At 43.5% G+C, this 25,338-nt stretch overlaps 1 protein-coding gene across 1 annotated transcript; it reads left to right on the top strand.

The window, feature by feature from the left end:
* Nucleotides 1–22,575, top strand: LOC139539558 (hippocampus abundant transcript 1 protein-like). Its single transcript, XM_071342622.1, has 12 exons — nucleotides 1–295; nucleotides 4,158–4,253; nucleotides 4,929–4,991; nucleotides 5,092–5,219; nucleotides 5,471–5,585; nucleotides 5,834–6,052; nucleotides 14,223–14,336; nucleotides 15,953–16,024; nucleotides 17,790–17,902; nucleotides 17,995–18,092; nucleotides 20,114–20,280; nucleotides 21,119–22,575. Exons 1-12 carry the CDS (start codon nucleotides 215–217, stop codon nucleotides 21,323–21,325), a joined length of 1,473 nt encoding a protein of 490 aa, XP_071198723.1. The 5' UTR covers nucleotides 1–214; the 3' UTR covers nucleotides 21,326–22,575.
* Nucleotides 22,576–25,338: the final 2,763 nt, after the last annotated feature.

Raw genomic sequence — 25,338 nt, 5'->3', positions numbered from 1 at the left:
GGGTACATGCACGTCAGAACATCGTGTGATGAGACGTCATTACGTTTTAACAATGTTTTTGCAAAGATGGCGGTGGCTGAGTGAATGGACGAAACAGCCCTTTTAGTTAGAACATTTGATTTATTCTGTTTCTTATCCAACATAATCTGATTTCAATAGTTTGTCTTAAATTTCTTAAATATATTCTTATTAAAAAAATAACTAGAATGGTAATATGACACAGAGCAAAAAGAAGAAACGGGCGAATCGCAGTCTCCTGCTGGCGAAAAAAATTATTATCAAGGATGGAGGAACGGTGAGTTTACACCAAAATCGCACTATTTGTCATCGTATTTCTTGAGATTAGTTTGCCGCATGTGGTATGTCTGTCTACAATATGTGAAATTTAACGCGCTAGCTCGTTCTGCTTGCCAGCGCCCTGGGGGAAGTTACGATGCCTCTTCCTAGTCCTCTCAAAAACAACAGTGCTAGCTACGTCAGCTAGCTAACGTATCTGCTGGTGCTAACTAACGTTGGCTGTTTGTTTCGTTCCGTGTAACGTTAGCTAGTTATCCTCTAAAGGTATAGCTTCTCACTCAGCAGTATGGTAGCTACACTACATGACCAAAAGTATGTGGACACCTGCTCGTCGAAAATCTAATTCCAAAATCATGGGCATTAATATGAAGTTGGTCTCACCTTTGCTGCTATAACAGCCTCCACTCTTCTGAGAAGGCTTTCCACTACATGTTGGAAAATTTCTGCGGGGACTTGCTTCCATTCAGCCACGAGCATTAGTGAGGTCGGGTAGTGATGTTGGACGATTAGGCCTGGCTCACAGTTGGCATTCCAAAGGTGTTCGATGGGGTTGAGGTCTGGGCTCTGTGCAGGCCAGTAAGGTTATTCTACACTGATCATTTCTGTATGGACCTCACTTTGTGCACAGGGGCATTGTCATGCTGAAACAGGAAAGGGCCTTCCCCAGACTGTTGCCACAAAGTTGGAAGAACAGAATCGTCTAGAATGTTATTGTATGCTGTAGAGTTGAGATTTCCCTTCACTGGAACGAAGGGGCCCGAACCATGAAACAGCCCCAGACTATTATTCCTACTCCACTAAACGTTACTTTAGGCACTATGCATTCTGACAGGTACCGTTTTCCTGGCATCCGCCAAATCCAGATTATTCTTTCAGACTGCCAGATGGTGAAGCAGGATTCATCACTCCAGAGAACGCGTTTCCACTGCTCCAGAGTCCAATGGTGGTGAGCTTTACATCACTCCAGCCAACACTTGGCATTGCGCATGGTGATCTTAGGCTTGTGTGCGGCTGCTCAGCCATGGAAACCCATTTCATGATGTTCCAGACGAACAGTTCTTGTGCTGACGTTGCTTCCTGCCGGCAGTTTGGAACTCTGTAATGGGTGTTGCAACCGAGGACAGGCAATTATTGTTATTGTTATTTTTTTTACAAGCGCTTCTGCACTCAGGGGTACGGTTCTGTGAGCTTGTGTGGCCTACCACTTCGGGGCTGAGCCGTTGTTGCTCCTTGACGTTTCCACTTCACAATAACAGCACTTACAGTTGACCAGGGCAGAGATTTGACGAGCTAACTTGTTGGAAAGGTGGCAGCTTATGACGGTGCCACGTAGTGCTGGGCGATATGGCCAAAATACCATATCACGGTATTAAAAAAGAAATGTTGACACTATTATTTGCTTTATAAGTAGTGCATGACCTCAGGGTGGCAACATACATTCAAAGTGATTTCAATGGGTCTTTCTCCACTATGATTGTTTTATACTGTTCAATTCAATCCAAAATATTTTTTTGCATTTTCATAAATTTCTGCATTTACTGCACTCATTTGAGATCATTTCCACACTGCCATGTAGGGCTGCACTATATGGGCAAACAATCTAAACCTTATTTTGAACCAAATGTTGCAATAGCGATTTGACATATGATTTAGAGCAAAACACTTGAGTGAACTGTTGGAATCATGGAAATAGAATGATTATTCTAATTCTATAGTTAGAATATGATAGTGGGCACTTTGAATAGTGTTGTTCGACATGAAAACGAAGGAAAATGCCAGGGAGGAGTTATTGTGATAGCGTAGGAACCAAAGTGTTGATAATTGTTTCCTGGGGGACCCTATAATCTTTGGCTACATTGACTGTTTTCTCTTAGCTACTTCATGTAGCTAACATATTAATGATTCTTCAATCAAGTTTATTTTATTTTATATAGCCCTTCGTACATCAGCTAATATCTCGAAGTGCTGTACAGAAACCCAGCCTAAAACCCCAAACAGCAAGCAATGCAGGTGTAGAAGCACGGTGGCTAGGAAAAACTCCCTAGAAAGGCCAAAACCTAGGAGGAAACCTAGAGAGGAACCAGGCTATGAGGGGTGGCCAGTCCTCTTCTGGCTGTGCCGGGTGGAGATTATAACAGAACATGGCCAAGATGTTCAAAATGTTCATAAATGACAAGCATGGTCAAATAATAATCAGGAATAAATGTCAGTTGGCTTTTCATAGCCGATCATTAAGAGTTGAAAACAGCAGGTCTGGGACAGGTAGGGGTTCCATAACTGCAGGCAGAACAGTTGAAACTGGAACAGCAGCAGGGCCAGGTGGACTGGGGACAGCAAGGAGTCATCATGCCCAGTAGTCCTGACGTATGGTCCTAGGGCTCAGGTCCTCCGAGAGAGAGAAAGAAAGAGAGAAGGAGAGAATTAGAGAGAGCATACTTAAATTCACACAGGACACAGGATAAGACAGGAGAAGTACTCCAGATATAACCAACTGGCCCTAGCCCCCCGACACAAACTACTGCAGCATAAATACTGGAGGCTGAGACAGGAGGGGTCAGGAGACACTGTGGCCCCATCCGATGATACCCCCGGACAGGGCCAAACAGGAAGGATATAACCCCACCCACTTTGCCAAAGCACAGCCCCCGCACCACTAGAGGGATATCTTCAACCACCAACTTACAATCCTGAGACAAGGCCGAGTATAGCCCACAAAGATCTCCACCACAGCACAAACCAAGGGGGGGCGCCAACCCAGACAGGAAGATCACGTCAGTAACTCAACCCACTCAAGTGACGCACCCCTCCTGATTCTTGTATTCCTCTTTGATTTAGAAGGTACAGTTGCACAAACAACATGCTGATTTAGAACTACACCATCACTGGTATTATCAGGCAGTATAACTATTTATGTTTACTCTGACTCCGTACATTTATTAGCTAGCTACCTAGTGATTAGCATTAGCGGCTAACAAGATTTACACCCAACTTGCTAAGAAAAGACAAACTAGCTGTTTGCAGATGTGAGGAAAACAAACTAATAGTGTAATTTATAGAATGCTACTGGATTTGTATGAAGAAGCAAATTGAAAACAGCTTTGTTGTCATCAACATTGTTGCATGTGCTGCATTGACCATGCAGACTGAACGCAAGTGTCTTGTGGTCAAGGAACAACAAATGCACTCCTTGAGTGGCAGGGCGGGGCTAGGTCTGTGTGGAAAGCTGCATGGAGAGAGATGACTCAATAGCGAAATAAACTATAAAAATTGACATTAAACACGGCGTATCACATTTAACAAATCAAACATTCAAATGCCGTTATAGAAGGTAAAGTAAAAACCCAAACCAGTCCATGCATCAATACCGGTATATCGTAAAATACGGCACACCGCCCAGCCCTAGACTGCCACGTTGAAAGTCACTGAGCTCTTAAGTACGGTCCATTCTACTGCCAGTGTTTGTCTATGGAGATTGCATGGCCGTGTGCTCAATTTATACACCCGTCAACAAGAGGTGTGGCTGAAACGGCTGAATCCACTAATTGGAAGGGGTTTCCACATACTCTTGGCCTCGATGTATATTCATACACAGGGGACCATATTCCTGCTAACAAAAGTCAAATTTGCCAAGACTGCTACTACTGGCTCTTCCAATGTGGGAAATGTAACTTTAGTGGAGTCAATAGTGGCAGATATGAATTCTGTTGTTGATGACTGTAAGCAGGAAGTTGCTACACTGTGTATAATGATGTCCTATTGCTGGGTTTACCTTTTAATTTATCTTATTTGAAAAAAAGATCATTGAGTATTACTTGTTGCTTGTTGACATACTTACATAGCGGTTCCACTCTGTTCACCAGGCACAAGGTTTTGGAGCTCCCAGTGTCTACCATGCTGTAATTGTCATCTTTTTGGAATTTTTTGCCTGGGGCCTTCTTACAGCACCCACTTTGGTGGTAGGTTGTCGTCTTTATTACCTATTATTTCATACCGTATGATTTGTTGGCTGCTGATGAAACTGTTTAAACAGTAAGGCCCCTGGGCGATTGGTATATGACCAATTTACAACGGCTAAGGGCTGATTTTAATGCTCGATGCAATGTAGAGTGCCTTGACACAGCCCTTAGCCGTAGTATGTTGGCCATATATCACAAACCCCGAGGTGCCTTATTGCTATTCTAAACTGGTTACCAATGTAATTAGAGCAGTAAAAATACATGTTTTGTCATACCCGTGGTATACAGTCTGTTATAAACTGGGTGGTTCGAGCCCTGAATGTTGGTTGGCTGAATGTCGTGGTATATGAGACCGTATACCACGGGTATGACAAAAGATTTATTCTTACTCTTTTAATTACATTTTAACCAGTTTATAATAGCAATACGGCACCTCAGGGGTTTGTGTTATATGGCCAATATACCACGGGTAAAGGCTGTATCCAGGCACTCCGTGTTGCATCGTGCTTAAGAACAGCCCTTAGCCGTGGTATATTGGCCATATACCATACCCCCTTGGGCCTTATTGCTTAAATGTACCATGGCTGTCAGTCAGTCAGCATTCAGGGCTCGAACCACCCAGTTTATAATCACAATTAAGTCTCCACTTTGTGTCCTTATCCCCTTGTTATCCAGGTCCTACATGAGACATTCCCAAAGCATACGTTTCTAATGAATGGCTTGATCCAGGGGGTAAAGGTATGGTGTTTGAACAGGTGTTATTATTTTTGAACAGCACATCTAGTTACACTTCAATTCTATTTCCATTCATTGGGTGTGTCTTCTTATTGTGTTTCAGGGCCTGCTGTCTTTCCTGAGTGCTCCGCTGATTGGTGCCCTGTCTGATGTGTGGGGTCGGAAGTCTTTTCTCCTGCTTACTGTTTTCTTCACCTGCGCTCCCATTCCACTGATGAAGATAAGTCCCTGGTACGATGGCACGCAACCAGAGAGAGTCCATAGTTACTGAGATCACCATTCAAATGAATCATAGTTCTATGGAATCTATTGTGGTTAAACAAATTGGGAAGATCTGAACTTCATGCTGAATTTCATACTGTTCTACTCTACACTACTATATTTTATGCAAGATTAATTTGCTAATATAATGTGATGTGTTGAGATGGAACTGAGAGTCAAGTGTAATAATAACTGAGTGCCATATCCTGCCTCTGTTTCAGGTGGTATTTTGCAGTTATCTCAGTGTCCGGTGTGTTTGCTGTAACATTCTCCGTGGTCTTTGCCTATGTCGCTGACATCACGCAGGAGCATGAACGCAGCATGGCCTATGGACTGGTGTGTATCAGACATTACCTACACAATTTATTATCATATTCAACTTTACCACCTCACCTTTTTTGATTCAGTGATTTGTGGTCCATTTTTGGCTAAAATAGCTATATCCTTTAGAACCTATTTGCAATTTGGTCCCACTTAACAAAGTAGACATTTTGCACAAACTCAAGAAAGTGAAACTCTGATTTTATTTAAAGAGTGGTAGTTGAAGAGTTAGTCAGTAAACCACCTCTACTCTTGTCCGTTAGGTGTCGGCCACCTTTGCTGCTAGCCTGGTGACGAGCCCGGCCATCGGAGCCTACCTGGGCCGTGTGTATGGTGACGGCCTGGTGGTGGTGCTGGCCTCGGCCATCGCTATGCTGGACATCTGCTTCATCCTGGTGGCCGTGCCCGAGTCTCTGCCTGAGAAGATGCGGCCAGCATCCTGGGGGGCTCCCATCTCCTGGGAACAGGCCGACCCCTTTGCTGTGAGTACATGGTCAACTTCTAAAGGCTCAGTCAGTTTCTGTACCCCATTAATTATCCAACTGTATTGTTTCTCTACCCCATGAATTATCCAACTGTTATGTTTATGTACCCCATTAGTGTGCTTTTAGAGTTCAATATGATTTGGATAGGCCAGATGAGATGCCTTTTCTTGACATCGATATGCTTTATTGCAAATTACATGAGGATTCAAGAAGTAAAGGGTTAGCCTAGTCCTACCAATGTACAAATATATTGGCTTGTTTGGGAAACATTCTCAAACCTTTTGAAGATGTGTGCTTCACTTTGGCACTGATCAGGGGTAGTAGCTAGAATTTGTATTAGGCTTTGGTGGGTCTCCGAGACCGAGGAGGAACATCGACATTTCCTTTCTGCCGCGTCACAGTCCTGATGATGGGGAAAGTTTAGAATTCAAAATAACGTGGTGGGGGGCGGGACAATGGTATCAATGGAATTGGTGGCAGTGGTGGAGGCAGGTATTGTTCTTGGTAAAAAAAAGGGGGCTCAGCGATAGAATGTGGTGAGAATGGCTGTGCTGCAAGACCTTTTCCTCTTGACTGACAGCCATGGCTTCCCTTATGGAAGCATTATAGCATCTGGTTGTGTGTTGACACTTTCAACTAGCTACTCATGTTACCAGTGGTCCTCTTCAGTCTTACCATTTGCCTCCACAATAACTCCATCACTTAATGTTTTCAATAGATTTCATAAAAGAACAAGACCAACTGAGATATATGCATTTGGGAAGAGAAACTGACCAATTGTAATGTGGTTAGTTGCAAGAGGTTACACCCTTACAACTAACCACATTACAATTGGTCAGTTTCTCTTCCCAAATGCATATATCTCAGTTGGTGTTGTTCATGCATTTGGACTGAATTGTTTGGTACAGGCCATGTTAGTGTACCTCAGCTTTAGTTCTGAACAATGTCTTTCTAATTGGGCATAGAAACCAACAGTGCCCAAAACCGGTTAACCGTGCTGAAATGGCACACGGACATCATTTTAGAAAAACACAATGGGATTTACCCAGCATAAGGAACAAGCGTTTAGACCAGGGTGTGTTATACATCATGCAAACCTGAACTCTCCTAAAATGGGTTGTTTGATGGTCTGTGCTATCTGGTATCCTTGGGATGTCCCTTCCCTTAACGTAACTCTTACCTTAACCATTTGAAATGTCAATTTCATTGGGGGGGTAGGGACATCCCAAACTGTTGTTTGAAGGGGGGAGGGAGTGCTACATGGTATACACAGAGGCAAAACAGGGGAACTATTAACATACTATATACATAGAGAGCGGGCTGAAAAGCACATTTCATAATACTCCAAACCGCCTAGTGGCAGCGCCACTAAATGTTTGAGGCTAAATTACACAATGTACAGCAGCTACTCATGGCACAACTTAACAGGTCTTCCTCAGGCAATGTTGAGTGGGAGGAAGGCTATGTTGCTAAAATATATCATCACACAGGCCTCGACATTAACGCTTGTTCGAAACAAGAAAAGAAAATAGTCTGACTAGAAGAATATAGATTTGAGTTGACCGAATGGACAAGTAACAAAGATCATATTAAACAAAGATCATATTAAACAATTACTCTGATCAGAATTGGGGGGGATACATTTTGCAGTTTTAAAGCTAATTTCCTGCAATTCTACTCACTGTCATGGGGCTGAGAGAGAGAATTTCCTGAAATTCTACACATTTTACCATGGCTTATGCCGTGTTCGTATGCTGAGTGAATCAAACATAACAATCAATGTCATGACATTTTTGGAATTTTATATTCTTCCTGACTGTCAATGTTTTATTTTGGTGGTTGTTAGTTCTCAAATATCTTGTTTAAAAAAATATATAGCGCCATTATCTTTTTCTACATACATTATATCTGGTTTTAATAATTTTAAGTTTACCCTGAAAAATGATTAAAAAAATGTTTTATTTGTATAGATTTTTTTGGAGTGGTCCGCAACTGCTAAATGAATATAGGGGAAACACTGAGACCCACGTGGGCACATTTGTTGATATTCCTTGCAAATTATTGAGTTGTAGCTATTACTGAGTTATAGCACATATTTGGTCAGCAAACAGTCTACGTACGGTCAGAACATTCTTGGTGTCTGCATCAGCTGCGTGTGTGCCAGAGGAGAGAGTTAGACATTTACAGCAGATAGGCCTAGTCCATAAAAAAATGACAGACTAACGAGATGGCCAATTCAACACATCGTGTAGTTTTTCGGTAGTTAACTATTAAGTGGGGGTGTAATGGTTCACCAAACCCACTGTTCGGTACGTATTGCAGTTTTGAGGTCACGTTTCGGTACAGCGGGAAAATGAAATGCCAACAGTTACTGTAGTTAAATAAAAAAAATAAAAAAATACAAAGTGCTGATATTCCTGATTCCATATATGATCATGTGTCATATAATGCCTGATGAGATCACCATCAGGAATAACAACTTTTCTTAAATGAAAACATGATTAATCAACAACACTAAAATAAAGTGCCTTATGCGTGTGAAATCAATATGTTAACATGGCTCGGACATTGTATAGGCCTATGCTATAAGGTTTTCTTACAAAGAGAAAGATATGCACACTTGAGACTCTCATAAAGGGGGCGTGTCTGTAGCACAGTGCTTCTCCCACTCCGGGGCAATGAGATGGGCTGTCACTAAAGCCTTGTTCACACTGCAAGCCTTAATGCTCAAGTCAGTTTTGTTTTTCAAATCTGTTTTGGACTACTGATGGTCAAAACAGCAAGTTACAAGTGACCAAATCAGATTTGTGTGTGTTCAGACAGCAGTCATTTACTGACAAGGCTATGCTAGTTGTCATAGTAATGACAGGTGTGTGCAGTGGTGTAGGCTGATTGGTGGCGGTACTTGTGCTTCCTATCACTCAGAAGTTATGTTTCAAACTAAGGTGACAACCCTTCCTATCATGGATGTTTTTCAGTTGCTTTGAATGTTCAAAATCATAGTGTAAAAACACTTTTAAATCCTCAAAGGATAAGATGATCCACCTTTCAAAATGAGGCCTTTTTGGCTAGCCACAGCAGTCAACTAGGTAGCTGTTAAGCATTTTAGCACATTCATACATTTGTTTGTAAACAATTTACAAGATAGTTAGCTACCACATGTTCTTGTCAAACTGTCAACAGTGTAGCTACCAAGCAACAAGATATGTTTAAGTCAAATCAAATCAAATCAAATTTTATTAGTCACATACACATGGTTAGCAGATGTTAATGCGAGTGTAGCGAAATGCTTGTGCTTCTAGTTCCGACAATGCAGTAATAACCAACAGTAATCTAACCTAACAATTCCACACTACTACCTTACACACACACACAAGTGTAAAGGGATAAAGAATATGTACATAAAGATATATGGATGAGTGGTGGTACAGAACGGCATGGCAGATGCAGTAGATGGTATAGAGTACGGTATATACATATGAGATGAGTACTGTAGGGTATGTAAACATAAAGTGGCATAGTTTAAAGTGGCTAGTGGTACATGTATTGCATAAAGATGGCAAGATGCAGTAGATGATATAGAGTACAGTATATATACATATGAGATGGGTAATGTAGGGTATGTAAACATTGTATTAAGTGGCATTGCTTAAAGTGGCTAGTGGTACATTTTTACATAATTTCCATCAATTCCCATTTTTAAAGTGGCTGGAGTTGAGTCAGTATGTTGGCAGCGGCCGCTAAATGTTAGTGGTGGCTGTTTAACAGTCTGATGGCCTTGAGATAGAAGCTGTTTTTCAGTCTCTCGGTCCCTGCTTTGATGCACCTGTACTGACCTCGCCTTCTGGATGATAGCGGGGTGAACAGGCAGTGGCTTGGGTGGTTGTTGTCCTTGATGATCTTTATGGCCTTCCTGTGACATCGGGTGGTGTAGGTGTCCTGGAGGGCAGGTAGTTTGCCCCTGGTGATGCGTTCTGCAGACCTCACTACCCTCTGGAGAGCCTTACGGTTGTGGGCGGAGCAGTTGCCGTACCAGGCGGTGATACAGCCCGACAGGATGCTCTCGATTGTGCATCTGTAGAAGTTTGTGAGTGCTTTTGGTGACAAGCCGAATTTCTTCAGCCTCCTGAGGTTGAAGAGGCGCTGCTGCGCCTTCTTCACAACGCTGTCTGTGTGGGTGGACCAGTTCAGTTTGTCCGTGATGTGTACACCGAGGAACTTAAAACTTTCCACCTTCTCCACTACTGACCCGTCGATGTGGATAGGGGGGTGCTCCCTCTGCTGTTTCCTGAAGTCCACAATCATCTCCTTTGTTTTGTTGACGTTGAGTATGAGGTTATTTTCCTGACACCACACTCCGAGGGCCCTCACCTCCTCCCTGTAGGCCGTCTCGTCGTTGTTGGTGATCAAGCCTACCACTGTAGTGTCATCCGCAAACTTGATGATTGAGTTGGAGGCGTGCATGGCCACGCAGTCGTGGGTGAACAGGGAGTACAGGAGAGGGCTCAGAACGCACCCTTGTGGGGCCCCAGTGTTGAGGATCAGCGGGGTGGAGATGTTGTTACCTACCCTCACCACCTGGGGGCGGCCCGTCAGGAAGTCCAGGACCCAGTTGCACAGGGCGGGGTCGAGACCCAGGGTCTCGAGCTTGATGACGAGTTTGGAGGGTACTATGGTGTTAAATGCTGAGCTGTAATCGATGAACAGCATTCTCACATGGGTATTCCTCTTGTCCAGATGGGTTAGGGCAGTGTGCAGTGTGGTTGCGATTGCGTCGTCTGTGGAACTATTGGGTCGGTAAGCAAATTGGAGTGGGTCTAGGGTGTCCGGTAGGGTGGAGGTGATATGGTCCTTGACTAGTCTCTCAAAGCACTTCATGATGACGGAAGTGAGTGCTACGGGGCGGTAGTCGTTTAGCTCAGTTACCTTAGCTTTCTTGGGAACAGGAACAATGGTGGCCCTCTTGAAGCATGTGGGAACAGCAGACTGGGATAAGGATTGATTGAATATGTCCGTAAACACACCAGCCAGCTGGTCTGCGCATGCTCTGAGGACGCGGCTGGGAATGCCGTCTGGGCCTGCAGCCTTGCGAGGGTTAACACGTTTAAATGTTTTACTCACCTCGGCTGCAGTGAAGGAGAGCCCGCAGGTTTTGGTAGGGGGCCGTGTCAGTGGCACTGTATTGTCCTCAAAGCGGGCAAAAAAGTTGTTTAGCCTGTCTGGGAGCAAGACATCCTGGTCCTCGACGGGGCGGATTTTCTTTTTGTAATCCGTGATTGACTGTAGACCCTGCCACATACCTCTTGTGTCTGAGCTGTTGAATTTCGACTCGATTTTGTCTCTGTACTGAGACTTGGCCTGTTTGATTGCCTTGCGGAGAGAATAGCTACACTGTTTGTATTCGGTCATGCTTCCGGTCACCTTGCCCTGGTTAAAAGCAGTGGTTCGCGCTTTCAGTTTCACGCGAATGCTGCCGTCAATCCACGGTTTCTGGTTTGGGAATGTTTTTATCGTTGCTGTGGGTACGACATCGTCAATGCACTTCCTAATGAACTCGCTCACCGAATCAGCATATTCGTCAATATTGTTGTTGGACGCGATGCGGAACATATTCCAATCTGCGTGATCGAAGCAGTCTTGAAGCGTGGATTCAGATTGGTCGGACCAGCGTTGAACAGACCTGAGCGCGGGAGCTTGTTGTTTGAGTTTTTGTTTGTAGGCTGGAATCAACAAAATGGAGTCGTGGTCAGCTTTTCCGAAAGGGGGGCGGGGGAGGGCCTTATAAGCGTCGCGGAAATTAGTATAACAATGGTCTAGTGTTTTTCCAGCCCTGGTAGCACAATCGATATGCTGATAGAATTTAGGGAGTTTTGTTTTTAGATTAGCCTTGTTAAAATCCCCAGCTACGATGAATGCAGCCTCAGGGTGTGTGGTTTCCAGTTTACAAAGAGTCAGATAAAGTTCGTTCAGGGCCATCGATGTGTCTGCTTGGGGGGGAATGTATACGGCTGTGATTATGATTGACGAGAATTCCCTTGGTAGATAATGCGGTCGACATTTGATTGTGAGGAGTTCTAGATCAGGTGAACAGAACGACTTGAGTTCTTGTGTGTTGTTATGATGATCACACCACTTCTCGTTAATCATAAGGCATACCCCCCCGCCCCTCTTCTTACCGGAAAGATGTTTGTTTCTGTCGGCGCGATGCATGAAGAAACCAGTTGGCTGCACCGACTCCGTTAGCGTCCCTTGAGTTAGCCATGTTTCCGTGAAGCAGAGCACGTTGCAATCCCTGATGTCTCTCTGGAATGCTACCCGTGCTCGGATTTCATCAACCTTATTGTCAAGAGACTGGACATTGGCGAGTAGTATGCTAGGGAGTGGAGCGCGATGTGCCCGTCTCCGAAGCCTGACCACGAGACCGCCACGTTTTCCCCTTTTTCGGCGTCGCACAGGGTCGCCGGCTGGGATCAGATCCATTGTATTGTGTGGAAGGCAAAACACTGGATCCGTTTCGGGAAAGTCATATTCCTGGTAGGAACGATGATGAGTTGACGTTAATGTCTAAAAGCTACTTGAGGGCAAATAAATCAGATTTGACCGTTCAGACACAAGTCACATGGCCAGGAATCAGATTTTTATCTGACTTCAAACCACCTATGAAGGTGGCTTGAAATATCAGATTCCAGTCTGTTCCGACTGCAGGAAAAATAACCGATTTGGAATCGGATATGCAAATAAATAGGATTAGGACTTAGGACTTACACAAGGTGCTGAAAACCCCTTTTCTAAACCACCGAGAATGGGAGCATATCCATGGCTATAGGCTAAACATGCCTATCGCTATTGTAATTTATTTGGCCTTGTCAGAATTCGCTGCGAATAGCTGTTTGAATGCAGAGGGGAGATGACGTTTATTTTGATTTATTTTTTGTGTTTCCGTCTTGCTCCCAGTGGTATGAGTACTTGGGTGATGTCGGTGTAAATGTGTCAAAAATATTTGAGATGCTGGGAGCTGCATCTGCTATTCTGGTTGAGCAATGGCTACATAGTACTGTTAACTCTCTGTCCATCGCCATTTGTAATCTACTGTGAAGCCAAAATGTTCTCAAACTGGGGATTTAGACGATGATGGAGAATCCTGGTTTATCGACCCCACCACTCGTAATCGTACAGAACTAGTTCCCGAATTTTGATTACAACGTGCATAGCCTATAGCCGTTGTTTGATTATTATAATTTATTTTATTTGGGTTGAACCAAGGTCCCCATACCGAATGTTCAGTACGAATACATTTACCCTTACACCCCTAATTCTCTGGATATGTTAGATGAAATGGCTTACTTTTTTAATCATAGGCTACCATCTATTGTCTTACTTGTCACTGATAAAAAATTATATTCTATTGGCTATTGTTGATAGTCTATAAAGAGAAAGCTACGAAAAGACACCTAGCATTGGTCTTGACTAGCCCACTGTAGGCCTTGGCTAGCCCACTGTAGGCCTTGGTTAGCCCACTGTAGGCCTTGGCTAGCCCACTAGGCGTACAGTATCAATATTTATTTTGAAAAGCAGTCGGTCATAAAGGGGCAACATCCTATTTTGAGATGTAATAAATAATTACAGACCTGCTTTAGAAACAAACATTTATGCAATTAATCTAATGCAATTGTATCAAATAGAGTAATGTCTTGCGTTGTAAAATTATATCATACAGCTTTTAATACATAATTAAATAATAACCAAATGTAGCCTATTACTAGCTGAATATAGAGAGAAAGCATACACCCCAATGCATTTAACTGCCATTGAGGGGAAAAAAAGTGAACATTGAACCCTGAGTAAATATATCCGAATCAATGCAAGAACAGAAGGGCATGCTAAGATGGCTAGTCATTATTAGTCAGGTCATTTTAAAAATTGGTGCGACCAAAAGGTTAGTGGAAAAAGCTAGTCTAGAGCCCTGGATTGACCTACAACAATGAGGCTAAAGGATTATTATTATTTTTTAGTCTGAGCGAAATCTCTCCCTCTCGCTTGCTCTCTGGTTGTGACCCAGTTCTCATAAAGGCCTCCTTTCTGCCATAAGACGTGTGAAGGAGTGGATGGGTGTTCATTGTACATCATATTGTTATCACCAATCTAACCCCTTGCTTTCTGTCTCCAGTCTCTAAGGAAAGTGGGCCAGGATTCCACTGTGCTGCTCATCTGTATAACAGTGTTCCTGTCCTACCTCCCCGAGGCTGGCCAGTACTCCAGCTTCTTTCTCTACTTACGACAGGTATTCTCTACTTACAATGTGTTCTGTCAAACGTATGGCCCAAATAAACAGTGCGTGTGTGTGAGACGCATGTCAGATGTGTCCACCCCCTTCCTGTATTAAAATTATGCTCAAATGTTTATTCTATTCTACTACCATTTACTTTGTTCCTATTCTTATCTTGTATTATTTCTTATTGTTGTTGCATTGTCGAGAAGGAACCTGCAAGTAAGAATTTCGTTGGACGGTGTATCCTGTACATAAGACAAACGTACCTTTTTGAGTTGTTATTGCCATGATCAATGTCACGGAGGTCAAGTCCCCTTCATAGTCAAAATATTTGGCAGACTTGTCGAGTGGGTTTGACTATAGTTAATTTGAAGAACACTGCAAAGTAATTTCACAAATGGTCCATTACACCGTTCATTGTAGTTCTTTGCTGCTTGCAGCTACACTACATGCTCGTCGAACATCTCATTCCAAAATCATGGACATTAATATGGAGATGGTCCCCCATTTGCTAACAGCCTCCACTCTTCTGGGAAGGCTTTCCACTAGATGTTGGAATATTGCTGCAGGGTCTTGCTTCCATTTAGCCACAAGAGCATTAGTGAGGTTGGGCACTGATGTTGGACAATTAGGCCTGGCTTGCAATCAGCGTTCCAATTCATCCCAAAGGTGTTTAAAGGGGTTGAGGTCAGGGCTTTGTCCAGGCCAGTCAAGTTCTTCCACACTGATCTAAACAAAACATTTCTGTATGGAACTCACTTTGTGCATGGGGGCATTGTCATGCTGAAACAAGAAAGGGCCTTGCCCAAAGTTGGATGCACAGAATTGTCTAGAATGTTATTGTATGGTGTAGAGTTAAGATTTCCTTTCACTCGAACTACAGGGCCTAGCCCGAACCATGAAAAACAGCCCCAGACCATTATTCCTCCTCCCAACAAACTTTACAGTTGGCACTATGCATTGGGGCAGGTAGCGTTCTCCTGGTATCTGCCAAACCCAGATTTCTCCGTCGGACTGCCAGATGGTAAAGCATGATTCATCACTCCAGAGAATGTGTTTCCACTGCTCCAGAGTCCAATGGCGGCGAACTTTACACCACTCCAGCTGACGCTTGGTATTGCGCATGGTGATTTTAAGCTTGTGTGCGGCTGCTCGGTCATGGAAACCCATTTTTTGGAAGCTTCCGACGAACAGTTTTTGTGCTGACTATATTTACGCGCTTCAGCACTCGGCGGGTCCCGTTCTGTAAGCTTGTGTGGTCTACCACTTCGCGGCGGAGCCGTTGTTGCTCTTAGACGTTTCCACTTGACAATAACAGCACTTAAAATTGACTGGGCAGCTCTAGTAGGGCAGAAATTTCAAACTGACTTGCTGGAAAGGTTGCATCCTATGGCGGTGCCACTTTGAAAGTCACTGAGCTCTTTAGTACGGGCCATTCTACTGCCAATGTTTGGCTATGGAGATTGAATGGCTGTGTGCTGAAATGGCCAAATCCACTCATTTCAGGGGTGTCTACATGTAGTGTATATTTAGCTAAATCATTGTCTTTGCTTGATGATGGGTATAGTTACTTTGGTCTCACTGGCAGTACAATCACATGCATTTTGCTTAATTAATTTTTTCTACAGATTATGGGATTTTCACCTGAAAGTGTTGCAGCTTTCATAGCTGTTCTAGGACTGCTTTCAATCGTTGCACAGGTTAGTTGTCATTCAATTAACATGTACAGTGCCTTCAGAAAGTACTCATACCCCTTGACTTATTCTACATTTTGTTGTGTTACAGCCTGAATTCTAAATGGATTAAATATATTATTTTCTCACCCATCTACACACAATGCCCCACAACGACAAAGTGAAAACGTGTTTAGAGATGGGGGGTTTTTGTGCAATTTTATTGAAAATGAAATAAATAAATATTTTCTAAGTATTTACACCTTTTTGCTATGACACTCCAAATTTAGCTTGGGTGCATCCAATTTCCTTTGATCATCCTTGGGATTTCACTACAACTTGATTGGAGTCCACGTGTTGTCAATTCAATTCTTTGAACATGATTTAGAAAGAAACACAACTGTCTATATAAGGTCCCACAGTTGACAGTGCATGTCAGAGCAGAAACTATACCATGAAGTCCAAGGAACTGTCCGTGGGGCTATGATATAGAATTGTGATGAGGCATATATCCGGGGAAAGGTATAAAACTATTTCTACAGTGTTGAAAGTTTCCAAGAGCACAGTTGTCTCCTTCACTGGGAAAAAAATAAATAAATATGGAACTACACAGACTGCCTAGATCTGGCTGAGCAACCAAGGAAAACATTTGTTTAACCCTTATTTTACCAGGTAAGTTGACTGACAACACATTCTCATTTACAACAACGACCTGGGGAATAGTTACAGAGGAGAGGAGTGGGGAAGAATGAGACAATTAGAAGAAGGACCTTGGTCAGGGAGGTGACCAGGAACCCAATGACCACTGACAGAACTGCATAGTTCCTTGGCTAAGATGGGAGAACCTGCCAGGAGGAAAACAATCTCTACAGCACCTCACCAATCTAGGCTTTATGGAAGAGTGGCCAGACGGAAGCCACTCCTGAGAAAGTCACATGACCGCACGCCTAGAGTTTGCAAAAAGGCATGTGCAAGACTCTGTGAGCATAAGGCAAAATATTCTGTGGTCTGATGAGACAATGTAACTCTTTGGTCTGATTGCAAAGCGCTATGCAAAGCTAGTCACCCATCTAAAACCATCCCTACCATGAAGCATGGTGGCGGCAGCATCATGCTATGGGGATGCTTTTCAGCAGCAGGGACTGTGAGACCGGATAGAGGAAACAATGAAAACAGGCAAATCCTTGAGAGCCTGCTTCAAAGTGCAAACAACCTTAGACTGGGGGCAAAGATTTTACGTTCCAACAGGACAATGACCCCAAGTATACAGCCAAAGCAATGCTGGGAAGGCTTCAGAACAAGAATGTGAAAGTCCTTGAGTGGCCCAGCCACAGCCCAGACTTGAATCTCATTGAAAATCTGTGGAAAGACTTGAAGATTGCTGTTCACCGCCACTCCCCATCTAACTTATCAGAGCTTGAGAAAATACGCAAGAAAGAATTGGGGAAAAAATCCCCAAATCCAGATTAATAAATATTAGCAAAGGTGATGCAGACATGCCCAAGATAACTGAAAGCTCCTTCTACAGAGTATTGACTCGTCAAAATAAAATTGCTAAAATTTCTAAAACGTTTCCACTTAGTCATTATGGGGTATTTCATCAATTTTGAATTCAGGCTGTAACACAACAAACGTGGAATCAGGGGTATGAATACTGTCTGAAGGCGCTGTAATCCCAATCTCTACCATGTTATGTTAACCTGGTTTGGGCATTAATGAGAACATTTATTATATGCAATATTAACATTCAAATAAATGGTTTCCAATTCTATTATTTTTCTTTCTTTGTCAGACAGTAGTATTAAGTTTACTAATGCGTTCCATCGGGAACAAGAACACTATCTTGCTCGGCCTCGGGTTCCAGATACTACAGCTCGCCTGGTATGGGTTTGGCTCAGAGCCATGGTAAGCTTTTTTTAATGTGACTCATCTGATTCAGGTCAATGAAGAGATGCTCTTTCAAGTGACTTAATCTGTTTTCTCTCATCTCTCTACAGGATGATGTGGGCAGCAGGGGCTCTAGCAGCCATGTCAAGCATCACTTTCCCAGCAATCAGTGCTTTGGTTTCCCGCACTGCTGAACCAGACCAACAAGGTTTGTACTTTGTTATAGTTTTATTTTGCATCTATGCATAGTCACTTTACCCTCTATCTACATGAACATATTAGCTAAATTACCTCGACTAACCCATACCGCTGCACAGTGACTCTGTACCGGTACCCTTTGTATATAGCCTCTTTATACTGTAGTTATTTTATTACTATTTTTCCTTTAGTTTATTTAGCGCATTGTTTCTTACTTTTGAACTCTTCATTGTTGGTTAAGGGCTCATACGTAAGCATTTCACGGTAAGTTGTATTCGGCGCATGTGACAAATCAAGGCAAATCCTTCAAGGAAAGGAAATAATTATATAAATACAGTGGGGCAAAAAAGTATTTAGTCAGCCACTAATTGTGCAAGTTCTCCCACTTAAAAAGATGAGAGGCCTGTCATTTTCATCATAGGTACACTTCAACTATGACAGACAAAATGAGGGAAATAAATTCAGAAAATCACATTGTAGGATTTTTAATGAATTTATTTGCAAATTATGGTTAGGTCAATAAATTAGTATTAGGTCAATAACAAAAGTTTATCTCAATACTTTGTTATATACCCTTTGTTGGCAATGACAAGAGGTCAAACGTTTTCTGTAAGTCTTCACAAGGTTTTCACACACTGTTGCTGGTATTTTGGCCCATTCCTCCATGCAGATCTCCTCTAGAGCAGTGATGTTTTGGGGCTGTTGCTGGGCAACACGGACTTTCAACTCCCTCCAAAGATTTTCTATGGCGTTGAGATCTGGAGACTGGCTAGGCCACTCCAGGACCTTGAAATGCTTCTTACGAAGCCACTCCTTCGTTGCCCGGGCGGTGTGTTTGGGATCATTGTCATGCTGAAAGACCCAGCCACGTTTCATCATCAATGCCCTTGCTGATGGAAGGAGGTTTTCACTCAAAATCTCACGATACATGGCCCCATTCATTCTTTCCTTTACACGGATCAGTCGTCCTGGTCCCTTTGCAGAAAAACAGCCCCAAAGCATGGTTTCCACCCCCATGCTTCACAGTAGGTATGGTGTTCTTTGGATGCAACTCAGCATTCTTTGTCCTCCAAACACGACGAGTTGAGTTTTTACCAAAAAGTTCTATTTTGGTTTCATCTGACCATATGACATTCTCCCAATCTTCTTCTGGATCATCCAAATGCTCTCTAGCAAACTTCAGACGGGCCTGGACATGTACTGGCTTAAGCAGGGGGACACGTCTGGCACTGCAGGATTTGAGTCCCTGGCGGCGTAGTGTGTTACTGATGGTAGGCTTTGTTACTTTGGTCCCAGCTCTCTGCAGGTCATTCACTAGGTCCCCCCGTGTGGTACTGAGATTTTTGCTCACCGTTCTTGTGATCATTTTGACCCCACGGGGTGAGATCTTGCGTGGAGCCCCAGATCGAGGGAGATTATCAGTGGTCTTGTATGTCTTCCATTTCCTAATAATTGCTCCCACAGTTGATTTCTTCAAACCAAGCTGCTTACCTATTGCAGATTCAGTCTTCCCAGCCTGGTGCAGGTCTACAATTTTGTTTCTGGTGTCCTTTGACAGCTCTTTGGTCTTGGCCATAGTGGAGTTTGGAGTGTGACTGTTTGAGGTTGTGGACAGGTGTCTTTTATACTGATAACAAGTTCAAACAGGTGCTATTAATACAGGTAACGAGTGGAGGACAGAGGAGCCTCTTAAAGAAGAAGTTACAGGTCTGTGAGAGCCAGAAATCTTGCTTGTTTGTAGGTGACCAAATACTTATTTTCCACCATAATTTGCAAATAAATTCATTACAAATCCTACAATGTGATTTTCTGGATTTTTTTTCTCATTTTGTCTGTCATAGTTGAATTGTACCTATGATGAAAATTACAGGCCTCATCTTTTTATGTGGGAGAAATTGCACAATTGATGGCTGACTAAATACTTTTTTGCCCCACTATGTCATTTTTCTGAACTATCCCTTTAACTTGCCTGGTGAAGTAAAGGTTGAATGCAATCCAATTGATAAATTATTGTTGGCTGTCATCTCACAGGAGTGGGCCAGGGGATGGTGACAGGGATCCGGGGGCTGTGTAATGGCCTGGGCCCTGCGCTCTACGGCTTCATCTTCTACATCTTCCACGTGGAGCTGGATGCGCCCCCAGATGGCAACGGGGACACTCCGGTCCATACTCAAGCCCACCTTCAGCTCCTCCCACAGGTTAGCCCCCAGCTCCCCAACCCCAACCTTTTCTGCTCCTCTCACAAGTTATCCCCCAGCTCCCCAACCTTTTCTGCTCCTCTCACAAGTTATCCCCCAGCTCCCCAACCTTTTCAGCTCTTCCCACAGGTTAGCCCCCAGAGCCACACCCCTAACCCCAACCCTTTTCTGCTCCTCCCCCATCTTAGCCCCCAGCGCCACATCCCCAACCTTTTCTGCTCCTCCCCCATCTTAGCCCCCAGCGCCACATCCCCAACCTTTTCAGCTCCTCCCACAGGTTAGCCCCCAGCGCCACACCCCCAACCTTTTCAGCTCCTCCCACAGGTTAGCCCCCAGCGCCACACCCCCAACCTTTTCAGCTCCTCCCACAGGTTAGCCCCCAGCGCCACACCCCCAACCTTTTCAGCTCCTCCCACAGGTTAGCCCCCAGCACCACATCCCCAACCTTTTCTGCTCCTCTGCCTTATTGTTTAGATCTTTAGCCCGAACCCGACGGGGCTTGAATTTTCAGGCCCAATCAAACTTCTACTCGTCCTCACAATACACAACCGGAACCAGCCAGATAATACATTTGACTTAGTTAGCGTAGACTTTGAAGTTTTGTTTTGACAGCCAGGATACCTCTTCAAAAATGACCAGACAGTTTAACAAGGTTCTATCCCTGTCTTAAAAGTTACTATGATTATTTAGACACTATGCACACTTAGACGGTTTTGGGCAGTATTTAATGTTAATTAGTTATCAAGTATCAATACACTTGTGTAACCCTAATTTGTTAAATGTTCCTAATTTTGTCACTTCAGGTATGGAAAATGTGAACCTTTTATTTCCTCCTCAGAGTTCCATCATTCCTGGCCCGCCCTTCCTCTTCGGAGCATGCTCAGTGCTACTAGCGCTCCTGGTGGCACTCTTCATACCAGAGCAACCTCACCTAGGCCTCCGGCCCGGCAGCTGGAAGAAGCACAGCTCGCCCCATGGACACCCTCACAGCCTGCGGCCGCCGGGGGAGGCCAAAGAGCCCCTACTGCAGGACTCAAACGTGTAACACTGGCTACTTAGGCCAGATGCCCTCCCTCTTCACAAAGAAAGAGAGCTCCTTATATAGGTATAACAGACAGCAATCTAAAAGCTATATTGAGTTACCACTATATATGTATACATAGGAGTATATGTTTTTGAGAGAAAGTTCTATCCAAAGGCACTATTTGCAATGGCTTATATTTATTGATTTTTGTTTTTTCCTTGAACTTTTACAACAACAACAAAAAATATTCCCTTGACTGTTGTTTTGATGATATTGAACAGGGGCGTAGCTCACTCAGGGACGTACACCTGGTAAGACGGGGCTGTTTCTGAACACAGTGTTCCACAATCAGAAGAGGTTCTCAACAAAAGCAACCTAGAAAGATAAACGCATCACACAGACTGGTTAGTCCTCTAGAATTGGGCCTTCAGCTTTACGGAACGTGGTGTGAGAAAATGACACTGCGGGGCCGAGTTGGAAATTCAGGTGGCATTTCCCCAGATCTCAGCATAAAAAGCCTTAATCCACATAACCATGGAATGTGAAAACGCAATGGACTTGGAATGGTACAGCTGAATTTTTAAAGCACCTTTTATTTTGAACCTCATATCAAACTGCTGCCTATATGAATTCCTACTACCACTTCGTCAGACTGACTGGTGCCTTCCCTTGGCTTTGAAAATGCTGTTTGGGGGGTTGGGAGTGTTACTTTTTGACGGGACCACAGTGAGATCTTGGATCGCCCCCTGATCGCTCTCTCTGACATCACGGAATGTGTGACAGATTGGCTTGGTATTTTTAGTCTTTTATTCTCATTTGTACGTGTATACGGCCAAGTCCCTGACATGTATGGATCGTACAGTTACAGGAAATGATCATACAAGAAGGGTTTGCCTTTTTTAAATATCTCGTCATCAACCAACACGTTGCATAGTTACGGAATCCATAGATCCATCTCCAGTGGCCTTCTATAAACCATTTCACTTGTACAATGCGCTCTTGTTTTAACTTGCTAATTGACCAAATACCAAAAGAAAGTACATATTGAATCATGAAAGTTGTGAAATATTAGTTGTGTGCTCTAGTTATTTATGAGTTGGTGTTCTGTAAAACATTGCAGTTTCTTAATACTGTATGCTGTTTTCTTTTCCATGTATTGTAATATTGTTTTGCTGCCTTATTTCAACCTTTTAAACATTAAATTGTTGACTGACCTTGTAAATATACATTAAGTATAGAACCATGCATTTCAATAAAGTGGAATATTTTGATGTATGTTGGATTTATGGCTGGGAAACCTGTGCTGTTTTAGGTGAACAGAATATTGAGCCAAATCCAAACCAGTATGACAAGTCTATACTGTAGGTAATGCATCTGGTAGTCAATGCATTTTAAGGTTCCACCCATATCCTTTAATTGTACACTCTATAAGATAAATTAATATTTTTGTATGTTTGTTTTCCAAGTTATACTGTGTTAGGAAGCAGACTCCATCTCGCCTGTTGTCAAATACACATTGCAGGCAGTTATTTTACCAAGAAAACATTTAACCTCATGTTCTGTTTCTTATCTTACCTCAAAAAAATGGTAAGGTTATTTTGCAATGCAACGATTTCAGGAAATCCACAAGATGCATATCAACTTCTCAGTTTGATGATGACAAACCAGCTAATGTATACTGAACAAAAATATAAATGCAACAATTTAAAAGATTTTACTGAGTTAAAATTCATAAGGAAATCAGTGCTATGATGGTCTAAAACCAGACTAAATTGCCTGAGACTGCACTTGTGAAGGTGGTAAATTACCTTTTAATGGTGTCAGACTGAGGCTCTGCATCTGTGCTCGTGCTCCTAGACCTTAGTGCTGCTTTCGATGCCATCGATCACCACATTCTTTTGGAGAGATTGGAAACCCAAATTGGTCTACACGGACACGTTCTGGCCTGGTTTAGATCTTATCTGTCGGAAAGATATCAGTTTGTCTCTGTGGATGGTTTGTCCCATGACAAATCAACTGTAAATTTCTGTGTTCCTCAAGGCTCCGTTTTAGGACCACTATTGTTTTCTCTATATTTTACCTCTTGGCGATGTCATTCGGAAACATAATGTTAACTTTCACTGCTACGCGGATGACACAGCTGTACATTTCAATGAAACATGGTGACGCCCCAAAATCGCCCTCCCTGGAAGGCTGTGTTTCAGACGTAAAAAAGTGGATGGTGGCAAATTTTATACTTTTAAACTCGGACAAAACAGAGATGCTTCTTCTAGGTCCCAAGAAACAAAGAGATCTTCTGTTGAATCTGACAATTAATCTTGATGGTTGTACAGTCGTCTCAAATAAAACTGTGAAGGACCTCGGCATTACTCTGGACCCTGATCTCTCTTTTGACGAACATATCAAGACTGTTTCAAGGACAGCTTTTCTCCATCTATGTAACATTGCAAAAATCAGAAACTTAATGTCTAAAAATCATGCAGAAAAATGTATCCATGCTTTCGTCACTTCTAGGTTAGACTACTGCAATGCTCTACTTTCCGTCTATCCGGATAGAGCACTAAATAAACTTCAGTTAGTGCTAAATATGGCTACTAGAATCTTGACTAGAACCAAAAAATGTGATCATATTACTCCAGTGCTAGCCTCCCTACACTGGCTTCCTGTTAAGGCAAGGGCTGATTTCAAGGTTTTACTGCTAAACTACAAAGCATTACATGGGCTTGCGCCCACCTATCTTTCCGATTTGGTCCTGCCATACATACTTACACGTACGCTACGGTCACAAGACGCAGGCCTCCTTACTGTCCCTAGAATTTCTCAGCAAACAGCTGGAGGCAGGGCTTTCTCCTATAGAGCTCCATTTTTATGGAATGGTCTGCCTATCCATGTGAGAGACGCAGACTCGGTCTCAACCTTTAACTCTTATTGAAGACATCTCTTCAGTAGGTCCTATGATTGAGTGTAGTCTGGCCCAGGAGTGTGAAGGTGAACGGAAAGGCTCTGGAGCAACGAACCGCCCTTGCTGTCTCTGCCTGGCCGGTTCCCCTCTCTCCACTGGGATTCTCTGCCTCTAACCCTATTACAAGGGCTGAGTCACTGGTGCTCTTCCATGCCGTCCCTAGGAGGGGTGTGTCACTGACGTGATCTTCCTGTCCGGGTTGGCGCTCCCCCTTTGGTTGTGCCGTGGGGGAGGTCTTTGTGGGCTATACTCGGCCCTGTCTCAGGATGGTAAGTTGGTGGTTGAAGTTATCCCTCTAGTGGTGTGGGGGCTGTGCGTTGGCAAAGTGGGTGGGGTTATATCCTGCCTGTTTAGCCCTGTCCGGGGGTATCGTCGGACGGAGCCACAGTGTCTCCCGACCCCTCCTGTCTCAGCATCCAGTATTTATGCTGCAGTAGTTTATGTGTTGGGGGGGCTAGTGTCAGTCTGTTATATCTGTATATATCTGTAGACAGTATTTCTCCTGTCTTATCCGGTGTCCTGTGTGAATTTAAGTATGTTCTCTCTAATTCTCTCTCGGAGGACCTGAGCCCTTGGACCATGCCTCAGGACTACTGGCCTGATGACTCCTAGCTGTCCCCAGTCCACCTGGTTGTGCTGCTGCTCCAGTTTCAACTGATCTGTCTGCGGCTATTGACCTGTTCACAGGACGTGCTACCTGTCCCTGACCTGTTCACCGGACGTGCTACCTGTCCCAGACCTGCTGTTTTCAACTCTTTAGAGACAGCAGGATGGGTAGAGATACTCTGAATGATCGGCTATGAAAAGCCAACTGACATTTACTCCTGAGGTGCTGACCTGTTGCACCCTCGACAACCACTGTGATTATTATTATTTTACACTGCTGGTCATCTATGAATATTTGAACATCTCGGCCATGTTCTGTCATAATCTCCACCCGGCACAGCCAGAGGAGGACTGGCCACCCCTCATAGCCTGGTTCCTCTCTAGGTTTCTTCCTAGGTTCTGGCCTTTCTAGGGAGTTTTTCCTAGCCACCGTGCTTCTACACCTGCATTGCTTGCTGTTTGAGGC

This window comes from Salvelinus alpinus, chromosome 15 (genome assembly GCF_045679555.1).
Source record: "Salvelinus alpinus chromosome 15, SLU_Salpinus.1, whole genome shotgun sequence".
Classification (NCBI taxonomy): domain Eukaryota; kingdom Metazoa; phylum Chordata; class Actinopteri; order Salmoniformes; family Salmonidae; genus Salvelinus; species Salvelinus alpinus.
This window is presented reverse-complemented; position numbering and strand designations above follow the sequence as displayed.

Bases quoted from the DNA above. Each gene is read 5' to 3' on its own strand.
- LOC139539558 (XM_071342622.1), top strand. From the start codon at position 215: ATGACACAGAGCAAAAAGAAGAAACGGGCGAATCGCAGTCTCCTGCTG. The intron at 5,586-5,833 runs GTGTGTATCAGA...CTTGTCCGTTAG, and splicing joins GCAGCATGGCCTATGGACTG to GTGTCGGCCACCTTTGCTGC. The intron at 20,281-21,118 runs GTTAGCCCCCAG...TTTCCTCCTCAG, and splicing joins ACCTTCAGCTCCTCCCACAG to AGTTCCATCATTCCTGGCCC.